Genomic DNA, 26,008 nt, shown 5'->3' with positions numbered 1-26,008 from the left:
GCCCTCGCAACTACATTGTCTTTTAATTAATATAGAACTTTGCGGCTCTCCGTATTTTCAACTGTCGTTCGCTGATCGGTCGTGGCGCTTGCGATCACGCGACTGATGGGACTGGCGCGTTGTCAACGAGTAACGTACGGAAATCGTAAAAAAGCGCTCGTCTCTAGGTATAAATTTTAAAATCGTCCGCAGAAGCCAATTATTCGACTGCCGCTGATAAAGCTATGCAAAAGAAGCACAGTACACATGGTAATAGCTGCTTTCGTTGGTTATAGACGAGACAATTTTATTCGATCGTTGCGTGAAACGTGCGAGGGCCATGCGGTTATATGTGGTTCTCCGGTTAATTTGGACTTATAACAGCGCAGGACCGGGCCAACAAAGTTCCACGAGCCACGGCACGAATATGGCCGCGAGCTCAATAAGTCAAGATCTCGTTGAAGTTTTTCGGATCGCTAGCTTGGCACTGGCGATACCAGTCGGGGTCACGCTGCAGGCTCGACGCGTTACGCCGATAGAACGATGACTGGATGACGGATTTGACACCGTAGACCGAGACCGTGGGCGCCGGGTAATCCGCCAGCCGCCAGCCCACCACCCAGCTCGAACAGTAGGGATAGTAAAACCTGTCGTCCGGTCTCTCCTTGTATCTGCGCGTTGCCAAGGGTCATTGGGTGTTTTCTGCAACTCACTCAACTGCGCGTCGAGCTCGCTATCCGTACCGTTCCGCGAGGTAGTTGTGCTTGGTTATGAAGCTTGCGATTTTGGGCGCGTAGAGAGCGTTCGTCACGTCGGGCTTGATGGGCTTCATGAGGCCCACATCCTTGTCCAACGGCCTCCACGCCGGCAAAACCAGCGCCTTCTCCAGCGAATCCGCGGCGTCGCGTGCTGTGCTTCTCTTCGGAGCTTTGGGCTCGTCGACGCCTTTCCGCTTGCTCTTGCGCAGCGCTTGCAACTTTTCCGCGGCCTTCGCGCCGCCCAGATTATCCAGCAAACGCTGCCTGTTTTTCAGGAACCACTGCGTCTTCAGCCTCTCCTCCTTTCTCGCGCACTCCTTGTGGAAATTCTGACAGCGCGTGTCGCAGACTCTTAGGGATTGTGACATTATTGTTGCACGACGGAATTTGATTTTACAGGCTAACGCTACTGATAAATGTGTTCGCCCGATGCTCCCCTGTTTTTTGCTTTTCCGCAAACATCGAACGCGTGAACATTTTTCTTTTGTACTCAGTTTCGCGATGCTAAATTGTTGAATTTCTACAGAAATCATTAATGAAAAGCCTTACTGACACTCCGCTCGAGTGTCTCACCCATAAAAAAGTTATTTCGAAGTTACATAGAGAGCAATAAAATGTGGCTTAGAAGAGTCCCTTTTGTCGTCACGCGCGCCATATCGAGTTGAATCGATCGAGTAAAAGTGCGGGGGGTCTCCGCTCTGCTATATGGCGGTTCGTCATTAGTTGCACACGGGATGTAGATTTGTGCACTGCAGCGTATTGACCCTTTATCTGCAACAAATCTATCAATTTATTCATATATGCAGTTTAGTGCAAGTTGACACATCATGGATTTGACGACCGCGTCCTCGAGTGGCAATCAGCTTTGTAAATTGTAAATATCCTGTCGACGCTTAGCGCTAGCATGACACAAACCTAACCTACACGTCGCGAAATAATTTCTAGAACAATGTTTGTTGGTGTATCACATGTGGAATACGTATGTTTTGTGATTACAGATGCAACCGGAACGAACGTCGTTACGTGTGCCCAAGGTGCAATATCGCTTACTGCTCGGTCGAATGTTACAAGTCGTCAACTCACCTCGAATGCTCCGAGGCTTTTTACAAACAATGCGTCGAGAACGAGCTGCTCATGCAACAAGGCGATCCTGATGTAAAACAGAAGACTTTGGAGATGCTGCAAAGGGTTTACAATAACGATGTAGAGGATGATATTCTGACTGAAATACTGCAGGATGCGAATGAAGATTACGATTACGAAGCAGATCTTGATTCCGATGATGAGAACGTACGTTGATAGATATTGTTTACTATGTCATGAATGAGGTAGTGAATCTAATAAGGACTGATCTCATTGCAGCTGCCTTCTTTGGAAAAACGTTTGAAGAACATAAACTTGGATAATGCAGATGAATTATGGTCGGCTCTAACAACATCTGAGAGGCAAGAGTTTGAAGCACTGATTAGTAGCGGAGAAGCTTCAAAGTTATTACCACAGTGGAATCCTTGGTGGAGGTATACTACCAATGAAAAGCTTGTTCAAGATTTGACTGAAAACAAGCAAGATCAGACATTTCGGGATAACTGCCCTAAAATTTTAGATACTCCTGCTTTGGAAGGTCTATCTGTAAGTTCTTGAGCTTTTTATGAACTTGCTTAAGCATAGCAACGTTCAATCAATATTTCAATACTTAAATTTCAGAAAGTTTCTCCATTTTTAAGGTATAGTATTATTAATACAATTTATTGTTACGCCTACACAGTAATGCATTTCAATGGGGAGCATCATTCCACTCCGTTAGATGCAACATATGTATTCCTGCATATTTGTGATACAATACGAATCAATAGAATTTTTAAAGATATTTATTCGACTATCGAAAGTGTTATGTTTGCCATAAACCAATGCAATGCTCTAGTTAGAGATTCAGATACAATTTTGGGTACCAAAGAGGCTGGTGACGCAATTTTAAAAGGACCAAACAAAGAAAATAAATTGTTTTATGTACTTGCTGCATTGTCAGACTCTTATAAGTTAATAGAGGAAGCCAGAAAGGAAATTTCACTCGACAGGGCCACTTCCGCTAATAATGAATTCAAGAGTAAATTTCAATCTAATATTGATTTAGGATCAACTAACATTTCTAAAAAAACTTTTACTTTATTTCTTAAAAAAATTGAGTTTTACATCACTTGGTTGAAGTCACATAACGGAATGTATGATATTACAGAAGGAGAAAGTATATAGTAAATTGTATATAGCATGTATTATATTTTTAAGTAACAATTTTTTGATATATATACATATATAATAAACTAATTTATAGTACGTTATGATTCTTGTGTGAGAAAGTAATTTTCGTCTCGTGTGAACGTTTGCGCACAAGCAAAGCGAGGGTGAAGAGGTCGTACGAGAGTGAAATCACTTCCTTGCACATGTATCTGACTTTATTTTTCGATACTACGTGTGCGGAAAGAGATTTTAAGCATACTCGATTTCTTGAGCGTGCATAAGTTCGATTGCCCAAGCACGATGTGTTGAAAAAATATAACTTTTATATGAAAATGATGACAAAACTGGTTCGATCAATTTCATCATGTAGCTGTTAAATAAAATAAAAGATGATTAGGAGTAAATAATTATTCAAAAAGCATAGCAATTATAATTTCTTGTACTTCGTACGATTACTTTATTTACATTATTCTTACATTTTATACGTTGCGCTACGTTACTTTTCTGTTCGAAGTGACTTTCATACATTATCGTATTTTAAGACAATAGTATTTTTTCTCATGTGAATACGGGCATTATATATATGTACATGCATACGTATACCAGAACCTTAATAGCTTCATCTTCGATTTTTTCTCTATTTTCTGTTTTGATTCGCTAGCAACTGGGCTTTCGACGTAAAATTTGTCCAAGTTGTGTAAATGCATCGACGTTGCACAAATCAACAAAAAAATTTTTTTAACTTTGTAATATAAAGAAAAATTATATACACTCATGTTATGAATCGTCACGTTTTTGTATATTTCGTTTTGTGTATTTCATCATTATGTATAAAATTTATAGAAAAAAGAAGCTATGATTTATGCATTGGTTTTGAAAAGTGAACACACAAATAAATCAAATTGTCTCTTATATCATGTAATGTTTATTTAATACTCGTATAGTATCTTCATATTTTGTAAAGAAACGGGTGAAACAGTGTCATAGCTATTGAACACATTGAGCATTTTTCAAACAATTTTTTTAATAAATAAAATAATCGAAACGAAAAAGACGCACGATATATATAATATACATTATATATCATTGCTTTTCGGCGACATGTGGAAAGATATTTAATATGCACATGCAATAGGTTGTAAAATGAATATACGTCGACTTAGTCAACGAACGAAGGGAATGGCCAGCATTTTCGTTACGTATCTTTTTAACAAAAATAAGTGAAAATGGAGGTTCTAAAATGATTTTTTTACATTTTATGGCGTGAACGAAAGAGTTTTCACATGATATTACTCCCTCTTAAAGTCAACATCATATGCGTGTTTGACTCCGAAATCACAGCCATAGGAAGCAATACTGTGGAATTTTTATGACAAGTGTATAACGCTGATAGGTCGATGTATGTTAAAAAGAATGTATTCGTATTCAATAATCATATTGTTTTAAGTAAGTTCAAAAACTTCACTACAGTCAAGTTTAATTGATTTTGAATATCTAGAATTGACGATTAATTTAGAAGCATAAATAAATAAGAGTTTAACGATGAAAGTTGTTAATAAGTAATTTAAAAAAAAATGACAATCGAATCTACATAAAGCTGAAAGAATTTTTTCAATATAATTTACAATAAAAAAAAAGATCAACGTAGCAATAACATATTCCTCATTGTAACAAATATCTTATTATAATATGTCATTTTTTAATCGAGTAAATAATGACGTTCTGGCATGCGTCTTTACCGTCAATGTTAAAGCTTCAACTTTGGATTTACATTAAAAAATTCCTGCATTAGCTCAACAGCTTTTTGTTTGTTTGTTTGTCTAGCTCCCCCCCCCCCCTCTCTCTGTCGTAAGTCACCCGTAGATCATTGGCTTCGACATTTTTCTTTTTTTATATTCAATGCTGTCATTTTGAATTTCAAATATATATATATATAGTATGGTCAGCATAGAAAGTAAGTATGTGAAGATTCTCTCTTTTACTACTATTTACGCTTTTTTCAAATTCGAGTAGACAACCAATTAAAAAAAATAATTAACAAAACACTTGCTGTCTTACTTGAAACGAGATAATACGAAACGAATAATTTTGTTTGCCTACCTTGCTCTGCATTCGGCCTTAATAAATACGCGCGCGCTTGTGTATGTGTGTGTGTGTGTGTGTACACACGCATATCGATATAAAATCGTTCGCGACAAACACACAAAAAAATCAATACGCAGTAATAATCGATCGGATCGTCTTTTTAGCAGCCTCTGTACAACCTAATTATTGTTATTCTCGTTAAACTGTACAACAACGTTTTGTTCTCATTCTATTAAATAGAGACGAACGTTTCTAAAGTAATTTACATTATACCTGACAAAATGAATTTTTGTTATTTTTTTCTTTTATCTTGTTCTGTCTCTTCACGAGGCTTTTTCCAAACAGATATCTCTAAAATTTCGCGTACAAAAAATTGACCTCTTCACGGAGTATCGAGCCAGAAGCGAAATATTATAACCAATGTGTTTTCTCTTTCGAATTACATGTGGATAGTAAAGTGCATATATGTACAAACGACTTTCTGTTTTTAGCCTCTCGTTATTTCGAAAATCACTGGTTTTTTGTTGAAATAGAGTCCCGCTCCTTGAAAGCTATTCGAGCTACCTCCACTTGGACTTGGTATTGTGCTCGCATTAATGCTCGTTGTGCTCCGTGATGATAGCTGTTGTTGCATGATTGGCAAATCGTCCACGGGTTCCAAACCCAAATTTGGATCTTTGTGCAGTAGGTATTTAAAGAATTCGTATCTGCAAATCAAGTTTTTCGTTATCACTCCAGGCTCACAATGAAAAAAATATTTATTTATGCCTCAGCGTGCCTATCTATTTATTATCTGCGCGTTTGCGATAACGTGTTTTTAACGCTTTACAACATTTCCAAATAAATATTTTTCTACTTTTTAACAATTGAGTAATAAATTTAAAATTATCAAACTGGACGTAATTAAAATCTCGGAGATACGTTTTTGCTTCACACAATATACATAATAAATTGTTAAACAATTTTATCAATCGTATTGTAAAAAAGTGTAATAACTCATAAATATCCGTACTGCTATTAATACTTTTGATTAATCTTACAAGCAAACTCGGTACAGTCGTGATAAATATACGAAAGAATATATACTGAAAATCTAATAGTTTCAGCATTTGAAATACACATGAATTTACCCATGAAAAGTACCTATAGTTAATATTCTGTCTATAACAAAATTTTGACGTGATATATCCTTCAGAAGATAAGACGTATTTAGAATACAACTAACGATAAGATTAAATGCGTAGCTGGGTAATTCTTGGCTATTTCGATTGACTTGTAACCCTTAGGTTGCGGATTTTTTTTTAATTTGGCACAATTGTTGTACGCATAAAAGTGAGATTTTTCCCAAATTTTGAAGACGATACATTAATTATATCAAAAGTTATTAACAATTAAAGACAAATGATACATTTTCAAACGGCTATATTTTAAAAACTAATAAAGATATCGAAGTCGGATTTTTTTGAAAATACTTATAATACCTTAAAATTTCGAAATAATTACAACAATAAACAATAAAAATTTTTTTTGAAAGTTATTAATTTTTTGTTTAAACAATTGCTAATATCTCAAAAAGTATTTTTTTTTTGAAAAATTCTTGCTCCTGCGTGTTCCTAAGGATTTTTGCTATCGAAAACAATCATAAAATTCAAGGGCCCGACATATCGGAAAGCGTAGCCTTAATCAAAAGAAGATGCCTCGGTGTACGTCGCAACGGCAGCGGAACGTCTTCGTGTTCTTACGCTCAGGCGTCTTCTTTTGATTAAGGCTACGCTTTCCGATATGTCGCGCCCTTGAATTTTATGATTGTTTTCGATAGCAAAAATCCTTAAGAACACGCAGAAGCAAGAAAAAAAATTTTTATTATTTATTGTTGTAGTTATTTCGAAATTTTAAGGCATTATAAGTATTTTCAAAAAAATCCGACTTCGATATCTTTATTAGTTTTTAAAATATAGCCGTTTGAAAAATTTTTTTCATTTGTCTTTAATTGTTAATAACTTTTGATATAATTAATGTATCGTCTTCAAAATTTGGGAAAAATCTCACTTTTATATGTACAACAATTGTGCTAAATTAAAAAAAAATCCGAAACCTAACGGTTACAAATCAATCGAAATAGCCAAGAAATACCCAGCTAGCGAACTGACCAAATCATAATATTCTCAGTTAAAATTCGAATTAAAACTAATATACATGATCGATCAGGGAACAACTGGCTATATAAAGAGCGGTCGTTTGTTTGTTGTTTATCGGTAGTTACAAAATGGCTCTTCGCGGAATCTATACTTTTAAATCGATAAAGTTATTATTGTTATTATTGCTTCAAAAGTTACGTTCATGTGGAACGTTACAGAGGTACACTATTCACCGGTAGGCATTAGTCTTGATTCCCTATAACCTTTAGCATATAGGTCAAGATTATCGACAAATTAATTTACGCTTAATGAAATGTTATATCAAGAATCAGTTGTCGAAAAAAAAACACATCTGACAATGAGACAATGAACAGAAGCTGAGGGAAAATACTTACGTCGACCAACAAATGGCGGTAGCGGGCATTTGATAGACGATTCTAGCACTGAGGCCACGGAAGAAGCCAGACACACCCCAGTACCTGTAGACAAGACCGAGAGCATCTCGCATGCCACTTGCACGTATCTCGCCGGCTTGAGTATTTAGCAATGTTTTGCATACGTCCAACGGCATCGATACTGTTGCTGCCACTGCACCTGCCATCGCACCTGTAATAGAAATTTTGTAATAAAATCGTTTTAACGTGAAAATTACTTGAAATAGTTATTTTTAAATACGAAATTATTTGTATAATTGAAATAATTGAAATTAAGAGTTATTTTATCTTAAGCTATCGGCTCGCAAATGTATGAGATATAAATTTATATTTATTGGATAACATTTTTCGCAATACAAAATGTGTTACTTTGAATATGAATTATGCAACTTTTTTTCCAATGAATAATTTTTTAATGAAAGGAGCAGAGTTTTTTTTATCTATCAAAAGTTAAATAACGTAGATGTCTTAATAAATGAATGCTACCAATTGCTTGAAAAAAAAGAAGTCATCTTTCCAATTTGTGAAAACACGAAGTAAAAAATAATATACTAACCAGAAACAACGTGTGCCATTGGATTGTAAGTACGCTGTGGATTTGTGATTGACTGAGCAAACTCGTAAGAAACAAAATGAATACTCTGGAACGGTACGTTCATCAGTAACGTCGTTCGATAGCTACGATAAAACGCACGGATGCCCTCGGTCGCGTACACATGTCGCAGGCAATCCATTACTGATCGGTATGGTGAATTCGGCATTTGCATACGTTGCTTTACCACTGAAATACAAAAAAACGATATTCACGTACCAGATAAAACAAAAAAAAATGAGACAAAAATCAATTATCAGATAAAAATAACAGAAGTAGGATATCAATAAACAATACTACGCAAAAGTTTATAGTATGAGTAATCGATAACACAAGTGGAGTTCATGTGAGAACTCCACTTATCACTGGAACTACAAGAAATAAATAAATGAAAGTACCTTCAGCTGGATTCATAACACCATCATGAAGTACCGTCGATACAACACCAGCATATGCATAGATCAGGTGGTTGTTAGGAGAATACGACTTTGTACTCATCATTTTATCCTTGAGATATTCGTAACAGGAAAAATATAGTGCATGTGCTGGTCCAGCTCCAGCTACCATTGCACTTATACCTCGAAAAGGTCTAAATATGCCTTCTTGCCTCATCATGTTGCTTATCTCTGTGATTATACCTACACCTCCACCTGGACCTGGTGTTAGAATTTGTCTTCTTGTCTGAAAAATTGCAATATTGGTTAGTATTATAAAAAAATATCAAAATCACTTATTTTCATTAGCAGTTGAAAGCTTCATATATGAAGTATTACTGAAATAGAGGAATAGCAGTGACTAGTCATTACAAAATGCAGAATCTTGCACTATTCAATAACCTTTGTTATGAGATTGAATATCATTCTTTTAGACATTATGTAAGCCTAAATATTATTATGATATTAATCCTGCATTTGTAAACTTATCAATGGTATCATTAAGAAAGATAATTGATGAAAGTATTTGTTATTCCTTATTTCATTCATTCTATGATGTTAATTGGAATATTACACTACTTCTGACAGTAATTATTTTTGTTGTAAATTAGGCTATCAAATTTTTCAGTACAGATATATTTTTTGCAGGACAGTGCATAAATTATGACTGTATGATTGATTTTTTAAAAATAGATTTTAACAATTTGTTATTAAATTGAAAATACCAACAATTTTTGATTAAGCAAAAATTAAAAAGAATGATTTTAAAATTCAATCTTTACATGGAATATAATTCAAATATTCCTTTGAAAAAATTTCAAAAATTAAGCATATAACTCAATGCAGTTTTTAAGATATTATCAGTGCAAATTACGGTTGGCAGAAGCTCAAAAATAGAACCTGCTACATTAATGCCAAGGTGTTATGTAATAACCTTTTGCAGGAACATATGCTTCAACGACCCATACAGACAAGTGTATAAATTGTTGCTGTATATATGTGAACAACAGGAAAGATTTTCAAAATAGCTGAATTTGATAATTTGAAGCTTTTTATCAAATTGCCAATGCAAGAGCTCTTAACTGTGACCTGTTTCTAAAATAACATGTACAGATATTAGCTGAGATTCAAAACTTCCCCAGAGTAAAGTACTAATCATCAAAAGTAGGATTTTATGATGCTCCATAATAATGAACAACTTTTAAATTGCAGTAAAGAAAAATGGTACTTTCACATGCATAATCCACAATCATGCTTGCATAATTCATAATCATAGATTAAAATGAGCTTGATGAGAGAGCTGTATTTCAGGTCATGACAACAAGGTAATTTCCGTGAAATTCAATTAACAAGAGCGTAGGGACAAGTGAACATGTTTTTTATGATAAACGCAAATAGAATTGCCTTCTGACCTAATTATCTGTCATGTTGAGCAGAGAGCACAGATGCTAAGATTTCGCAAACTTAACCTAAAAATTGCAAGCCGTTTGGCAATCGCCCTCCGGTCTCCCCCTTCGACTTAAAGTAATATTGCAACGTATACTTTCCGAAAAGTTTGAGAAAAAAAGTTTTTTTATTTTTGTTGTTTTAAATCGAAGTACATGAAATTATTTTAAATAAATCGTATTTGAATGTCTGCACATTCGACAAATACTTGCAAATTACGTCACTGGGTTCGGGGAAGGCAACGAGGAAAATCTGTTTCATGCTCAAAACTAGATTTTCAATGATATTTCTCCTAATCGCAGAGATTACAATTAACTCGAGTAATTTGCAGAAGTCTATAATTCCTTTGAAAATCTCAAACTTTTCTCAATAATGAAGAATTCTTCAACAAACGTTCAGTACATAGAATACGTATTGTTGGTTGGTTATGAAGTGAAAATCCAATTCTATACATTTTACGATTAATTTGTATGCAAGTTGTAAATCTCGGTGTGAAACACAAATGTGTAACGGTTCACATCAGCAATCATTCTATAATCTCAATACATTCTCTAAAGCAATGAACGAAACTTGGCAAAGTTCGTAGATTCTTTTCCATCTTCTTTTTCTTTTACCTTAACACTGTCAACGGAGTACATAACACAGTGTTCCATAATTCCAGCGCAAGCACCTGCCATCATGTGCACCCCCATTGACTGGGTCGGCAAAGTTTCGTAGTCATCGGCGTTCATGTTGTCGAGGCTACTATTCCCATTCGCAAAAACACCTGCAAACCATTCGTTCACTGTTATAAATCTCTGCTTCTCACTCAAAAATATTAAACACGTTAGCGTGTATGGTGTACCTCGTGTAAGGATATTAACGATGTGTATGTATGTGTGTGTGGAAAAGTAAAACTATATTACCTATAAAGAAACGAAAATAAACGAAAATGACCGCGTGCGATGCACACTTTCTCTTCTCGCCCGGTGCAGCACTCTACGCGCGAACGTGCACACTGCGCAGACTGCGATCCCGTACTGACAGAGATTAGTTACTGGCTCCTTGCGTAGTTCTGCTCTCGCTTCCAACACGCAACTGCCGGATGAGGTTAGAATCGGTTTAATGCTGCGCAGGCGCTATCGTAAATCCGACCACATGGTCTTGCTTGAGCTTGATGCGCTGCTGCTGATTCGCGAATAATTTACGGCTGCCACGCATGTGTGTATACTTGTGCGTGTGCTGAGCACTGTGAGTGCGTGACGATGTATTTGATAATCGACGGCTATACACGGTGACTTATTTCATTATATCGTACATACATATGTAATACGGAATGTTTTTGTAAATGGCGATCGATTGCAGTGCGACGTGATAGATTGTCAGCTTTTTCTAAAGCTTTTTTGGCAGCGAAATTATGATTAGAATTGATCTATCGGTTTTTAAGTAATAATAATACTTTGTGAATTTTTGTTTAGTGACTGAACAATTTTTATTTTGGAGTAACGGAGATCCAATTATTGTTTTAGATTTTATAATATATATAGATCAAACATAAATAATAAATAAAACCTCATAATCGCAGACTGAACTTTCGACCTCTCTTTTTCCTATAGATTCGACACGTCCTATTTTCACGAAGTTTACGGATAAGAGCATTTATACATATAAATGCTCATATATATACTTATCGCACGAACGCGTATTTTTTCTTATACGATAATTGAATGAAGTGTAGTGATCCAATCAATCAACAGCGCGAAGAATAGAAGAAAGCATACAACCGATTTCTGAAAACAAAAAATATAGACTCACGCTGACATTGCAAGTTTTAGATTTCAAATGAATGTAATGTTAGTTACACGTGTACAAATTTCTACTTCTTATTCTATTCTTCGTTTGTTAAACATCAAATGTCTGTCATATGAATAGCATTTTCATAATATGTTTGATTTCACGTCAGTGCCGGTATGTTTGACTAGATTATCGAACCGATAAGCGAGAATAGTCTTTTTTTAAAAGTTTGCTTAACCTGAGAGAATATACTTATATCTAAAAGTGAGTTTCAACAAATTCTTATCTTCGCCATCTAAACTATCATTGCGTGATGACATATAAAATCGCGTATATACTACGTTGTATTATGCTGCAAAGCTGTCATCGTGACTTTTATTACCTCGGCGCTCGAGCGAGCGACGAATATATAGTTTGCCTCGGAAAAATAATTCGCGGAAACTATATATAGTGATCACGCTATTTCAATTAGCTACTAATGCAACTCGCAATAAATATCAAGTCCGAGAAACTTTTTGTTATCAATCGTGTGTACAATGTAAATAAACAAGTGGTCACGTAAAATATGCATTTATTTACACATGGAAAAACACAGAATTCTGTCATCGCAGATGATCATTAAGTCGTTTCCGGTACAGTTAAATTTTTGACGATTCACAAAGTTCTGTTTTAAAATTTGAACAAAAATCTCGACGGCGAGATCTTAGTAAAACCGCAAGTATATATGGCGTGATCTGTCAGTGGTTATGTGGCTGTTGATAATAAAAAGCGATTTTGCTACTTGAAATAATTCCCGTGCGAGAGTATAATTTTAACCGCTGACACCGACGATTGGCATTCTTCACCCTATCCACCCCCACCGTTTTTTTCACAAAAACAAAAGATTTTAAATATTGTCTCCAAAAAATCGTAGTTTACCAGTATTTGCGGAAAACCGCAGGTCAAATTACGATTTGAAAAGTTTGAACAGCACATTAAGGCATTCGCTTCAGATAGGAGTACAATCATAAATAATTCTTAAAGTAAGCAATTTCCTCTCTGTCAACGGTTGGTTTCGTAAAATTCATATTTTATTTCTACTTTTTTCATTTTTATGGTGGTCGACCGACATTAAATTTTTTTTTAATTGTATTGTGTCATGTTCGTTTTTCAAAGTAATGTATAGTTATTGTTTTAAAAGAAAAAGTAATCACATTTCGCTTTGAAAAATGGATACTTTAAAACAATCAAGCTTTATAATTTTACAAGATGACACAGTTAATCCAAAACACAATTATTTGGATGCACAGCAAAAATAAACAAATGCTAGTTGAAATGGTTGACTAGTATATTATTAAGTGCATATTAAAATAAGTATAATAGAATTGAGACACGAGAAGTTTAAAAGAATATTAAAAAAAAAGTATATTTGCATTAAAAATGCATTCCGAAAAAAATGGCTAAGGCAAATTAAAAATACCATTACCAAACTTCTTTCCGGTGCCTACATAAACGTTCACGCTAACCAACGACTATACAACGAATCAATGCAGTGACTTACAACGCTCACCGCATTAGGCCCCGGTCCCATAGGTACGTATCGATGCGGACGGATACGGACGCGAATCGCAACTGTAGTATCATTAAGATCCCGGTCCCATAACCGATGCGAAGACAGCCCGACACAAATAACATTTTATAAAAAAAAAATGATCACATCTCACGTATGTCTAATTGTACTTCTCGAAAAAATAATTATTTGTTATTGTACCATTATATTTCTGAGAAAAAACAAAAAATATCGTTATCGATAATTCACCTCCTATTTATTCACATAAAAGACATAATTAAGCAAAAATAAATTCACAGAAAAATTGTACCTTCTGTAGTCTAAATTGTACCATCAGTACAATTCTATAAATTTGTTTCTAAAAGAAATAATAGGATAATTACAAATTACCACTAATTGTTACAACTTACAAGGATGTCATCCGGAAATGCACTTTGCGCAGGCGTAGAGCTTTGTAATTGTCCTATTATTTCTTTTAGAAACAAATTTATAGGACTGTACTGATGGTACAATTTAGACTACAGAAGGTACAATTTTTCTGTGAATTTATTTTTGCTTAATTATGTCTTTTATGTGAATAAATAGGAGGTGAATTATCGATAACGATATTTTTTATTTTTTATGAGAAATATAATGGTACAATAACAAATAATTATTTTTTCGAGAAGTACAATTATACATACGTGAGATGTGATCATTTTTGTTTATAAAATGTTATTTGTGTCGGGCTGTTTTCACATTGGTGGTCCCATAGGTACGTACGGATGCGGACGGATACGGACGCGAATCACAACTGTAGTAACATCACTAAAAATATCTAGTTCGATTATTTAGTACCAACACTACCGGTAGTGAGTAAAAGTGACTGTTGTTTAAAACTGTAGCGCCGAACGTACCACATTTAATGTTCAAATGTTAGGTCTACAATTTACTTTTCAAATTTTCATGAATATTGCTTATTGATGAGTATGCTAATGTAAAAAAAGTTTTTGGGATGATTAATACATATCATTTATATATATTTTCTTCTTCTTCTCATATATTCAAGTACTTTCATAAAATTAAGGCCTGATTCCACTAATTGTAGTTGAAAGTCTATCAATTCTCTATCATTTGCCATCTTATAGACTGCAATAATGTAAAGGTTAGATAGGCGTTCATTAAATGTTCGGCGCTACAGTTTTAAACAACAGTCACTTTTGCTCACTACCGGTAGTGTTGGTACTAAATAATCTTTTATTTAATAATCTTCTGATATTTTTAGTGATGTTACTAGAGTTGCGATTCGCGTCCGTATCCGTCCGCAACCGTACGTACCTATGGGACCGGGGTCTTATATAGATTCGGATTTGCGTATCGACGCGTGCAATCGAAAATGTAAGTGCCAAGGTTAAGTGACTCTTTGCGTGACTGGGTCATTATACGTGTGCACTGTTTCATTTTTATTATTTTACCTTTAGAACGATAAAAAATAAATAGATCGATGCTGTTTTTCAGATATATTTAATAAGTTATTATTTTTTCTACAAATACGTTGAGTATCAATTTTAATCATTGTGTGAATAAGAAAATTTGAACAGCTATCATTACTATTGATGACATTTTTGTTGATTAAATAAATTTTTTAATTATTTACTTATCGAACAGGTACTACTTGCGTAAAATATGCATATGCATATTGAAGCTTTGAGAAGTGTATATCTGTAATGGCCATTTATAAATTCATTTTTATCCTTTTCAAGTATACAAAATATATATTTTGTAATTTCTGCTGCATTCAAATATATAAGTTTATGAAAATGTGAGAAAATCTTCAAGAGAATACATTTAGAAAAGATTTGAATTTTTTATTGAATTCGTATGATCACATTGTTTTAGTTACTGTTATTGGAAATAATAACACTCATCAATTTATTTTTTTAGAACTGCAGTACAAAAATGACCATTCTATAAATGTGTAACAAATATCTTGTTAGCTAAATATCTTAATATTTGATGATAAAAATACAACTTTTTTTGCAGTGATGTATTGATCGATTAAATTTTACTTTTATATACACCTACGTTGATAATATTAAAAATCCTTTTTTCTCTATATAAAATAATTTTATCAAGAAGTATTACGACTTGAATTTTTATTGTACCTAATGATTAATTTAAAAAAATATGTTTATTTACAATTCCAATTACAGTAAACCAAAGATTCATAAATTACTTGCTAATTTTCTTTTATGAAACACTACAAAATAAACTTTGATACTCCTACTCATTCACTGTAAAATTTTCTTTATGTACAGCAGAGTACACAAACATTTAATTATTCTCCTTCCCCGCAAGATAATTCCATGAACACAGAGATTACATCTCAGATAGTATTGCAATAATAGATCTATATAGAATATCTTATGATTTAATCATCAATCTTGTACACTAACAATAAAAGAAAAAGTTTAGTTTGTATTCTCCAAAAAAATATTCGAATCTTATAAATCGAAAAAAAGGATATTCTAATTCTCATAGTAATCTTAAAACTTTCAATTAATATAAAAATTACAGTGTCAACAATATTTCGTCATATATAGAAAAACGAACGTTCTAAAAGCGTACACATATGCACAGATAGGGGGAGAGAAAGAAAGAGAGAGAGAGAAAGAAAGGGCACGAGCCAATCGCACAAAATTCACTTGGCACCAGGATGCTCAAGGAAGCAATCACGTAATACAACGAGGGCTTCCTTTAAATGGAAATCTGGACGCCGCGAGTGGCTCGCGGCCAACAGCTATGCTTGATGATAGCGTCTTGTAGTGCGACGTGATGACGACGTAAACAATGGTCGTGGCTTATAAAGATCGTCACTCGAGTAACGCTGACTGCTACGTTGACCTCTACTGCTGTGAAATAATTATGCATCGTTTAGTAAACATGCTTTTTTGATCAATTAGTTTTTAAATAAATAATTTAAAAAGTAGACAAAAAGTGAAATATAATTATCATTGTTTAACGTAATACATTCAAAACTTGAAATGTTTTTACCTTCTCTCCTCCCTTGCATGGCCTGTAAGATTCTTATCACCGCAGACAGAGATATCACTCTCAGGGCTAAGTGGCATCAAGTTCTCGCCGTTAACATGCGCAACTTGCGACTGCTGTTCTCTAACTTGCGGTTGTTCTGATTGAGAACTCGATGAAGTAACGCTGCTGCTGCTATTGGATTTCTTCATCCTACCAACCTTTCGTTTCTTAAGAACTACCATAGATTCTTCAGCGGACACCTCCTGAGACACTTCCGTGACAATTTGTTCCTTCGTCGTTATTAATCCACCGTTATTATTGTCTTTGATGATATCGGCTATTGGACTTAGCGAGTGTTTGCGTTTAAGTGGCACTGAATCGGTGGTTAATGGTTCTACAGGCTTGACTACTGGAGATGATTCTCTTATAGGAGTTTCAACTTCTTTTTCAGTATCTTTGATTAAATTAGCTTCCAGTTGATCAAGGTACTTTCTGAAAGACAAATACTTCTGGTTGTCGTTGTCAAAGTAGTGGCAATCTTCTTCAACAGAATATTCCCATCGATTATCTGTACTGCAGTGAGCTTCTTCCATAGGTTGTTCTTGATTAGAAGAATCAGTAGCTAATGGATCAGTATACACTTCTGATTTATCCACGCCTAAAGAATCTTGACCTTCATTGACGGTTACTTTTTCTACGTCCAATGAAACTTCAGAGAGAGGATCGAATTCTTCTATTTTGTCTTCAGCGGCTTTTGAGTCCTCGTCATCATCTTTAATTTCGTCGATGTTAACGTCACCATCATCGTCGCTATCTAATTTCATAGTATTATCTGATTTATCTGGCGAGTCATCCAATTTGATTACCTCGATTGATACGTCATCTTTATTGACGCTTTCGTTGGAAGTCAATTCTTTAATTTCATGCTTATCCTCGTCGCTGTCGTTTTCATCGAGTTTAGCTAATTCGTTTATCAACTGATTTTTTATTTCATCCTTTGGTTCATCGTCAAATTCAACTGGTTTTATAGAAAAATTATCATTGCTTTCTAATGCAGTTGACTTTTCTACGTCTTCATTGTTGATCTGTTTAGCGGGCTTGTTATTTAATTTATCTTCGGTATTATTTTGCACGTCGGAAGTATGATTTTTATAAAATACTTCTAATATTTCTATGTCATTTGACTGACTCTCATCATTACTTTTCTTTCTTCTCTTTTCTTCAATTTTTTCAGATTCCCTAGACGTTTCAAAAACCTCGGATGGTTTAACTTTCTCTTTTTCTTTCTCCTCAGCATCCTCATCGATTACCAAGGTATCATCTTCATTAAACTCATCTGAATCAGCTTGATTTTCTTCATCTTGTGCGATTTCATTTTTACTTTTTGAATCTGATTCAATCATTACTTTATTTGTGATACTAGAATTGTCAATTTTTTTATTCTTATCAATAACATCAGATTTTTCTATTTGTGGTACAATATTTTCTGTATTTTGTTGCATCTTGGCTAATTCAGTACCTGCTTTCATTTCAATTTTGTTAGATTTTTCAATTATTGGAATATTTTCTCTATCCTCTTTAATCTTAGATAATTCAGTACCTACTTTTATCTCTATTTCGTTAGATTTTTCAACTTTTGAAAGACTTTCTATATTTTCTTTAATTTTAAGCATTTCAGTATTCTGTTCCTTTTCAATTTTACAAGATATTTCAATTTGTGATATAACTTTTGCTTTACTTTTTTGAACCTTTGATACTTCATTACTTTCTTCCTTCTCAATTTCACTAAATATTTTAAATTTTGGGATAAGCACTTCTTTTTCAGTATTTCTTTGAACTTCTGATGCTTTATCCTCTACTTTGTCCATCTCTTGCTGTTGAATGTTTTCAGAAATCTCCTTATTCACCTTTCTATCATCAGTTTTTATTTTCATATCATTTTTATAACTCTGATTTAATATTTCTTTAGACTCTTCACTATTCCCCTTGGCTATTTCTTCAAATTTTTCAACTTCCGTTGCCTTACTGTCTGAAATCACATCTTCTGTGTTAGTAGGAGCAAGAGTTTTTTTATCTGTACTGGAATCATCAGTTAGAGCCTCCAATAAGCTACTGGAGTCCATAACTGTGCTTACTTTAACAGGTTCAACATCAGACTCACTTGTTTTGTGGTCTGTCATCATTTTACTTAAGGATGAATGTATAGATTGATCCATTTCTGACATGTTTGGCTCTAGTGATGTTACTGATTCTACGTCAGGATTGATCTTTTTGGGTTCATTATCGGTGTCACTCAATTTGTGCTCTGCCATCATTTCACTCAAAGATTGACGTATAGACTGCTCCATTTCTGATAATTTTAATTTAGATGGTGGTATTAGTTTTCCATCAAGAATTACCTTTTTCGGTTTAACAATGGCGTCAGTCATGTTGTTGTCTGCCATCATTTCACTTAGGATAGATTGCTCCATCTTTGACAAGCTTGGTTTCGATGATGTTACTGGTTCTGCATCAAGAATGATCTTTTTTGTTTCTTCCAATGATAAAATAAGTTCTCTGTCAGGATAGGGTTGATCGTATTCTTCATCTGCATATTCTACAATTTGCACCCTTTCTTCATCCGGTACACTAGCAACATCACTGTCACTTTTAAAACTATCGAGATGTTCAAGCTTCCTCTTCAATGCTCTTTTTCCATTTGATCGCTTTTTCTTACTTGGATTTTCATCTTGTGAATCCTCACTGAGTAATCGTCTTTTTTTCAGTGGCAAAGATATCTCTAAAGAACCTGGATCTACTTTTTTAGGTAACCCATCATTACCTCTCAATGTCTCCTGAACATTGTCTACTTCACCACTGGAATATTGCTCCTTGTTATCTTTTGTTAATTCTGATGTAGGACCGAATTTATTAGATGAAGTATTGGCATTGAAGGAAGTCTTCTGTGAGTATTTGCTGCTAGAACCATCAGAACCATCCCTATCTGAAGAACGACGATCATTGAGATTTTTCCTCAGGCTTGAATGATCATCAGTTGATTTGGGCTTCTTTTCATCCCTGCGTTTCTTATCTTTGGACCTGTCGCTACTTCTGCTACCAGACTTGGAATCTCTTCTACTTTTACTACTTGATTTCGACTCACCTTTTCCATTGTTGCGATGACGTTCCTCATGCCTGCTGCTATTTTTATCTCGAGATTCTTTAATTTCTGAATTTCTGGAAGATTTGCTATGACTGGAATTTCTTGTAGAAGAAGATTTGTGACTACTTTTTTTAGGATCTTCCTTGTCTTTTAATGAGACTGAATCTCTTTTATCTTTAGCCAAATCTGGATTGACTTTCCCTAATTTTCCTTTTTCAGTTAACTCTATTTTTTCTCGTAATTCTCTAATTTTTTCTTTATACCGATCTTTTAAATCACTTGTTTCATCTAAAGTATCATCTTTCTTGTCAATTTCTTTAATTTTGATTTCCTTAGGCTTCTGATAGAAATCTTTACTTTCTTGAGAATCAGATTCAGTTTTATCTTTACTTCTACTTCTATACCTCCTTTTTCTACTGTGCCTTTTTTTAGAATCTCGATCTTTACCTTTGCTATTCCTAGATTCATGCTTCTCTTTAGAACTTTTACTTTTAGATTCATCTTTTAACTTGACATCTTTATAATCAGAAGCATCTCGCGAACTTTCTTTGGAAGAAGTACTTGTCTTACTATTATCTTTAATTTTTGCTACATCAAAATTAAATTTATTATCCTTATTGCTCTCAAATTCTTTGACAGCTTTGAAATTGTCTTTACTACTTTTAAAGTCTTCTTTAACATCTAATTTGGGAGTTGAGCCATGATTAGAAGAACCAATATCAGTGACAATGGATAATCGAGAGTTTGATGATACTTTGCTAAGCTGGGAATCTTGATTGCTATAATCAAAATTATCACGAGCAAAATCAATTGCAAAGTCTGGACTCCCAGATCTGTGACTTGTAAGTTCAGAAATACCAGATAGGTGAGAATCATTTGACATGTTAGACTCATTTAAATTTGTATCAATAGGCTCAAAATCAGGACTTTCTTCTTCCTCCTCTTCAGTTTTAATTCCTTCATCTAATTTGAATGAAGCGTTCAAAACTGCTTTTACTGGTGAAATATCCATAGCTAAAGTTCCTTTTTCGTTCTCAATGTTAATGTTTTCTTTTTTGACTGGACTAGCACTCACTTCTAATGGTTTGCTCTCAATATTACTAACACTAGGTTTCTCCTCATTCCCATTGATAACTTTCTTTTCATCTTCTTCAACAATATCCATACTTTCATCTTTTATACTACCTCTGTCAGATTCAGGCGATACAGGATCTAAATCTGTAGGAAGCAGATCTTTCAAATCACAAGCACCATTCCTTTGAGGCTTTGGTCTTTCGATTCCTAAGTATTTATACACAACATCCTCAATTTTAGGCATAAATACTGAATATACTTTAGGATTAACCACTTGATCGACTATCCTATCTACTCCAACTTCTAAGTAAGGAGCATCATGAATGTGCTTTCTTAATGTTTCTCGAAGTTGATTCTTGTTGAGATCAGCTTTCCATACTTGTTTGTTCAAAAAGGAGTTGACGGAGCTTTCTACTCTTGAATTCAAGTTTTGATAAGCAGGCTGGAAAAATAGAATGATATGATTAGATAATAATAAATACGTGAAGGGTATCAAATGACTTGTAAATATTTGAATGATTAAGTTAGTATTCTTGTTGTTTTGTAAAATATTTTTCATAATAATTCCATAAAATAACAATAATTGAACGACAAATAAATATTACCTATTGATAATGAATTAGTAATTAAAAAGTACTTGAATTCAATAATTGATATATCTGTACATTTTTATATAATATATACTGAATTGAACTGAATTTATTAGTCAGAAAAAAAATTTGGATCTCATCATTTTTCAATAGAGGGCAACTTCAATAAAATAAAAATTGATAGTTAAAAATAAATTCTAACCAAACTAACAATAAAAAAATTTATTTCAATTAGATTTTCTATAATTATTTCAATGTTGTATGCAACATTAACCTACATTAAAATATATTACTCTTACATATACGTGTTCATTGTAACCTTATTCAATTATGATAATCTGGTTGTCATTTGTTGCAGGAGAATCAAGATGAATACAGCTACATAACAGTAGACAATCTAAGAATAGATAAGGTAACAAGAAAAAAAAGATAGATTCAAAATCAACATCAACTGAGCCACTTTAAGATAATGTATTATTATTATTGTAATGTAAATTTGTGGATTTTTTATGGAACTTAAATGATTCACCGAATTCTATAATTAAATTATTTAACCTAACCCAAAAATAAAATAAATTATAATTTTTTAATGTAGAAAATTAATTACTGTAAAATGATTTGTACTGTCGGCTGCTATTCTTTTTATATTATTGTAGTTTTTTAAATATAAACATTTTTTATTTTTACTCACCTTGGTATCTACGTCGGCAATACACTCTTTTCTAAACTGATCAAAAATACCCTGCGATTTGACCTCGGCAACGATGTGGTCGATAAGCCGAGGATCCCCAGGAAGCAAGGTATTACCCAAACCTAGATCCATCTTACAATAGCAGCAATCTTCCACAGGTAAACAATTCTTTTTATCTTGTAGTTACTCGTAAAATATTATTAAAATGCCATGTTTGTTAATTTGATACGAGGGTATTGTAAAAATCATATTAAAGAAAGAAAAAGCATAAACTTGGATATGTCAAGGTCAAATACTCTCCGTGGCGACAGAGAACGGTAAGGGAGTGGACTTATTTGCGATTTTATGTTGATCATCTACTAAAATACACGTACACAAGCAGAATTAATAAAGCGAAAGCCACAACCTGTCTTCTTATTGTTAGTACACCAACGAAAGTACCCGAGCCAAGCAGGAGAAACAGAAACTGCTGTGCGACTGGGTCGTTTGTTGTGATGATTGATGAACTCATTCGGTACATCAGTATAGGTTTATTATCGACAGAGTTTAGGAATTTTATAGTGACTTTTTCACTGTCGCTGACATCTAGTAAATTTCTTTTCCAGCTTTTCTTTTCCATACGAATATTGTATCAGTCTGGTAAATCAAGAGTTTTTTATATTTTAATCCATAAAATCCTTGTTCATTCTACTATTTATCCTTTAGATTCAGTTGATTTTCCACAAAGAATTTGTTATTATTCAATTTTTCGCGGAACGTTTTGTAAAAATAATTACTTTTAGTATTGCTATTTTGGTTATGCTTCAGTCTAACCTCGAAATGTGTTATTGTTAATAATAATATATCAAGTAGATAATAATATTAATTTATAATTAATTAATTGATTTCATATTTTTTTAGAAAGCTGAAATATTATAAAATATGGCCAAGTCTAAGAACCACACAAATCACAACCAGAGTAAGTTCTGTTTTTAAGTGTTTATAAAAACAATAATTTAGAATAGAAAGTCATATTTCTTCGATTTATAAACATTGTTTATGTTCACACAATAGTGTATCATGATTAGTTATACAATTTTAATGTTTTTCAGGCAGGAAAGCTCACCGTAATGGCATCCAAAAACCAAAACGAAGTAGACATGAGTCTACCTTGGGTGTAAGTAGTCCAACGTATATATTTTTTTATAATATCAGTAAATAAAATATAACATTTTTTCAAATATACTTATAAAAAACTGATTTACTGAATGTATCAATATTGCCATATGCACTTATTGTTTTATTTTTAAATTGTGCAACAGTGTAATATTTTTTAAATTTATTACAATTTTTTGTTGGTTTAAGTATTAAAATAGTTATTTTGGCAACTATAATTTTGAAGCTTACAGTAATGATTTCTGGCAGATATATTTTAATAAAAAATATCTATGATAATATTTTGGTTAAAATATAAAATAAAATTATGAATAATGAAAAAATAATGTTTTGATTTATCAATAAGAATTGCAAAGTATAATGTTTGAATCTACATACAACGTAATATTTAATTAGCAATATATATATTTTTCAGTTTTTAAATACTCCGTTATAGTTTTAATAGAATAAAAATTTGATTTTTACAATGAACTATATATAATAAGTGGTTTTTTTTTGTTGCAGATGGATCTGAAATTCTTACGTAATCAGAGATTCGCCAAGAAACATAATCTTAAACCCAAGGCACAACTGAAGAAGGCAGCAGAACGAAAGGCTGCTAGGGAAGCTAAGAAATAGATTTATTGTAATGACGGGATTTTATTATAATAAAAACAAAAACTGACTTGTATGTGTCTGAATTGAACAGATCCACTTAAATTCTAATATTTAATTCTACACACAAGTTTTTCAATAAAAAACAGCGAAATGTTGAATGAATTTGAATCAACAGTAATTATTTTACACAACAAAAAAATATTTGTTTTGCAAAAATGTCCATTGAATTACATTAACTTGAGTGTGAATACAGAATAGATCATACAAAAATATATTCATTGCTACAAAAAATACAGAAACTGTACGATGATATTTAAATGCGAGGCGTAAAGTCAACTCAGTTTTCATATGAGTAAAGTATAGTAAAGTCCAAGATGGCGAATAGGAATGTGACAGCAGACTTGCGAGTTGAAACAAAACATCTTAAACATTCAACAAAAATACTTGAAAGAATATTAATATTTAGTGGGAAACGAAAATCTGGAAAAGATTTTGTTACTGATGAATTATTTAAAAGGTATGGAATGATCTTTTTCCTTTGCCTGGACCAGACTTTTTCATTGATATCGCATGCATTTGAAATTTCAGTTTAATACGAAATATTTAAGTATATAGTTTAAGATACCGTTATTGTAAAGAATAATCTGCGCTTTCGTTGAAAGATGTTGGATTTTTTCACTTACTATTTGAAAATAATGTTATCTTAATATTTTATAAAATAGATAAAATTAGTTTTAATTAAATATTCATTGATACAATAAATAATAGAGCGAGTAATATCGGAGGTATTGACGATCTATTTTTAAGTTTTGTAAATTTTTATTATTTTTTGTATTAATTTAAAAAAAATACCATTGTTGTACAATCTTTTTACTTTTGTTTAAAGATAACGTTATCAAATAATTACTTTTACTTTTGATTGAAAGATAATTAGGTTTTCTTATTTGCTGATTATAAAAGATGTTCGCTTAAAATTTGATAGAATAATTAGAGATAAAATAAGTTTTAGCTCAACAATTAACATCGTTACAACACAAATGTAAATCAGAGTGTGAGAGAGAGAGAGAGAGAGATAGAGAGAGTGAGAGAGAGAGAGAGTGAGAGAGGGGGTAGGGAGAAAGGAAAAGCACATTAGAGGTGCCGATCTATTTTGAAGTTTTCTAAAATTTTTATTAATTTTTTGTTATAACTTTTTATTCAATCTGTATCAAATCGATGTTACAATCTGAATTAGATTAAAAATCCATTATTTTTAAAATTAATTGTAATAATCTTACGAATTACAAAAATAAATAATTTGATAATTATTTACGGCTAAGATTTTTAATTAATATTTTTTATTTAGATTAGGTAATGAAAAAAGTGTTATAATAAAATTATCTGGTCCAATTAAAACACACTGGGCGAAAACTAGAAATCTTGATGCCGCCGAATTATTTGGAGATGGAGAATACAAAGAATTTTACAGATTAGAGATGATAAAATGGGGCGAAGATATAAGAAACAAAGATTATGGATATTTTTGCAGAGCAGCTATTGAAATGTACAATGGTAATTTTTCTAATTTTATTCTGACTTTAACACCGATATATATTATAGAAATCTCAAAGATAATTAGATAACGTTAAGCTTTACAAAAATTATACTGCTTTGCTTTTAAATAAATTTATTCTACAACAAAATATGTAGGTTGAATACAAAATATTTTTTCATCAGCTAAAAGTAAACCTATTTGGATTATAAGCGATGCTAGAAGAAAAACAGATTTGAAATGGTTTAAAGAAAATTATGGAGATTTATGTAAAACTGTAAGGATATCAAGTAACGAAAGTGTCAAAAAAAGACGCGGCTGGATTTATACCAAAGGTAAAGACAAATAGGAAAAGTTATATGAATTTCCGTCAATTTGAATTAATTTTCGAAATATAAATTTTAGGGGTTGATGACTCAGAAACCGAGTGTGATTTAGATGACGTGAGTGATTGGGACTTGGAAGTTCAAAATAATGGTGAAAGCATAGAATCTATTCTTGAAGATATACTTAGTCTTTTAAAATGACATCGTACCAATTCAATTAACATATCAATCTGTTATATTTTCTACAAATTTTTAGAGATTATGACAATAAAGAAATTATTCAAGATCGTTATCCTTTTATTTTTATGCTTATTACATTTCATATACATACTTTAATTTAAGATAAAAAATACTAATAGTATAAGAAATTATTGCTTGTTTATTTTTTATAGATTGATAAAATTTTTATTCTCTACTTATGCATTTTAATTTCTCGTTCAGTTTATGTAATTAATATTTTATGTAGT

General features: G+C 32.8%; 5 protein-coding genes and 1 long non-coding RNA gene across 8 annotated transcripts; 3 read left to right on the top strand and 3 right to left on the bottom strand.

Moving 5' to 3' along the window:
* Window positions 1–418: 418 nt before the first annotated feature.
* Window positions 419–1,105, bottom strand: LOC131673319 (protein ATP6V1FNB-like). The gene is made up of 2 exons (XM_058951222.1): window positions 723–1,105; window positions 419–650 (listed from the first exon to the last, which is right to left on the bottom strand). The coding sequence occupies exons 1-2, from the start codon at window positions 1,103–1,105 to the stop codon at window positions 419–421; spliced, it is 615 nt and encodes a 204-aa protein (XP_058807205.1).
* Window positions 1,106–1,416: 311 nt separating this feature from the next.
* LOC131673310 (zinc finger HIT domain-containing protein 2) lies at window positions 1,417–4,620 on the top strand. Its single transcript, XM_058951212.1, has 4 exons — window positions 1,417–1,611; window positions 1,736–2,027; window positions 2,100–2,366; window positions 2,442–4,620. The coding sequence occupies exons 1-4, from the start codon at window positions 1,565–1,567 to the stop codon at window positions 2,985–2,987; spliced, it is 1,152 nt and encodes a 383-aa protein (XP_058807195.1). The 5' UTR covers window positions 1,417–1,564; the 3' UTR covers window positions 2,988–4,620.
* A 196-nt stretch (window positions 4,621–4,816) lies between these two features.
* LOC131673311 (mitoferrin-1) lies at window positions 4,817–11,496 on the bottom strand. Of its 2 annotated transcripts, none has more exons than XM_058951215.1 (6): window positions 10,946–11,496; window positions 10,716–10,867; window positions 8,620–8,902; window positions 8,186–8,410; window positions 7,591–7,801; window positions 4,817–5,764 (listed from the first exon to the last, which is right to left on the bottom strand). In XM_058951215.1, the coding sequence occupies exons 2-6, from the start codon at window positions 10,830–10,832 to the stop codon at window positions 5,545–5,547; spliced, it is 1,056 nt and encodes a 351-aa protein (XP_058807198.1). In that variant the 5' UTR covers window positions 10,833–10,867; window positions 10,946–11,496; the 3' UTR covers window positions 4,817–5,544. The 2 variants fall into 2 exon arrangements, with proteins under 2 accessions (XP_058807198.1, XP_058807197.1); XM_058951214.1 differs by having other exon boundaries at window positions 4,818–5,764; window positions 11,007–11,493.
* A 2,659-nt stretch (window positions 11,497–14,155) lies between these two features.
* LOC131673304 (biorientation of chromosomes in cell division protein 1-like 1) lies at window positions 14,156–22,090 on the bottom strand. 2 transcript variants are annotated; one of them, XM_058951205.1, is made up of 3 exons: window positions 21,933–22,090; window positions 16,457–21,093; window positions 14,156–16,314 (listed from the first exon to the last, which is right to left on the bottom strand). In XM_058951205.1, exons 1-3 carry the CDS (start codon window positions 22,062–22,064, stop codon window positions 16,203–16,205), a joined length of 4,881 nt encoding a protein of 1,626 aa, XP_058807188.1. In that variant the 5' UTR covers window positions 22,065–22,090; the 3' UTR covers window positions 14,156–16,202. The 2 variants fall into 2 exon arrangements, with proteins under 2 accessions (XP_058807188.1, XP_058807189.1); XM_058951206.1 differs by having other exon boundaries at window positions 14,156–16,311.
* On the top strand, window positions 21,985–22,854 carry LOC131673306 (uncharacterized). Its single transcript, XR_009302697.1, has 3 exons — window positions 21,985–22,090; window positions 22,165–22,249; window positions 22,833–22,854. It is a non-coding gene; the product is annotated as an uncharacterized LOC131673306 (long non-coding RNA).
* An 852-nt stretch (window positions 22,855–23,706) lies between these two features.
* On the top strand, window positions 23,707–25,789 carry LOC131673305 (phosphomevalonate kinase). Its single transcript, XM_058951207.1, has 4 exons — window positions 23,707–24,201; window positions 25,030–25,235; window positions 25,401–25,550; window positions 25,621–25,789. Exons 1-4 carry the CDS (start codon window positions 24,059–24,061, stop codon window positions 25,740–25,742), a joined length of 621 nt encoding a protein of 206 aa, XP_058807190.1. The 5' UTR covers window positions 23,707–24,058; the 3' UTR covers window positions 25,743–25,789.
* The last annotated feature ends 219 nt before the right edge of the window (window positions 25,790–26,008 follow it).

This window comes from Phymastichus coffea, unplaced genomic scaffold (assembly GCF_024137745.1).
Source record: "Phymastichus coffea isolate CEN01 unplaced genomic scaffold, Cenicafe_Pcof_1.1 PCOF00172, whole genome shotgun sequence".
Lineage (NCBI taxonomy): Eukaryota > Metazoa > Arthropoda > Insecta > Hymenoptera > Eulophidae > Phymastichus > Phymastichus coffea.
Note: the sequence above shows the minus strand (reverse complement) of the source record. Positions and strands in the feature narration are given on the sequence as shown.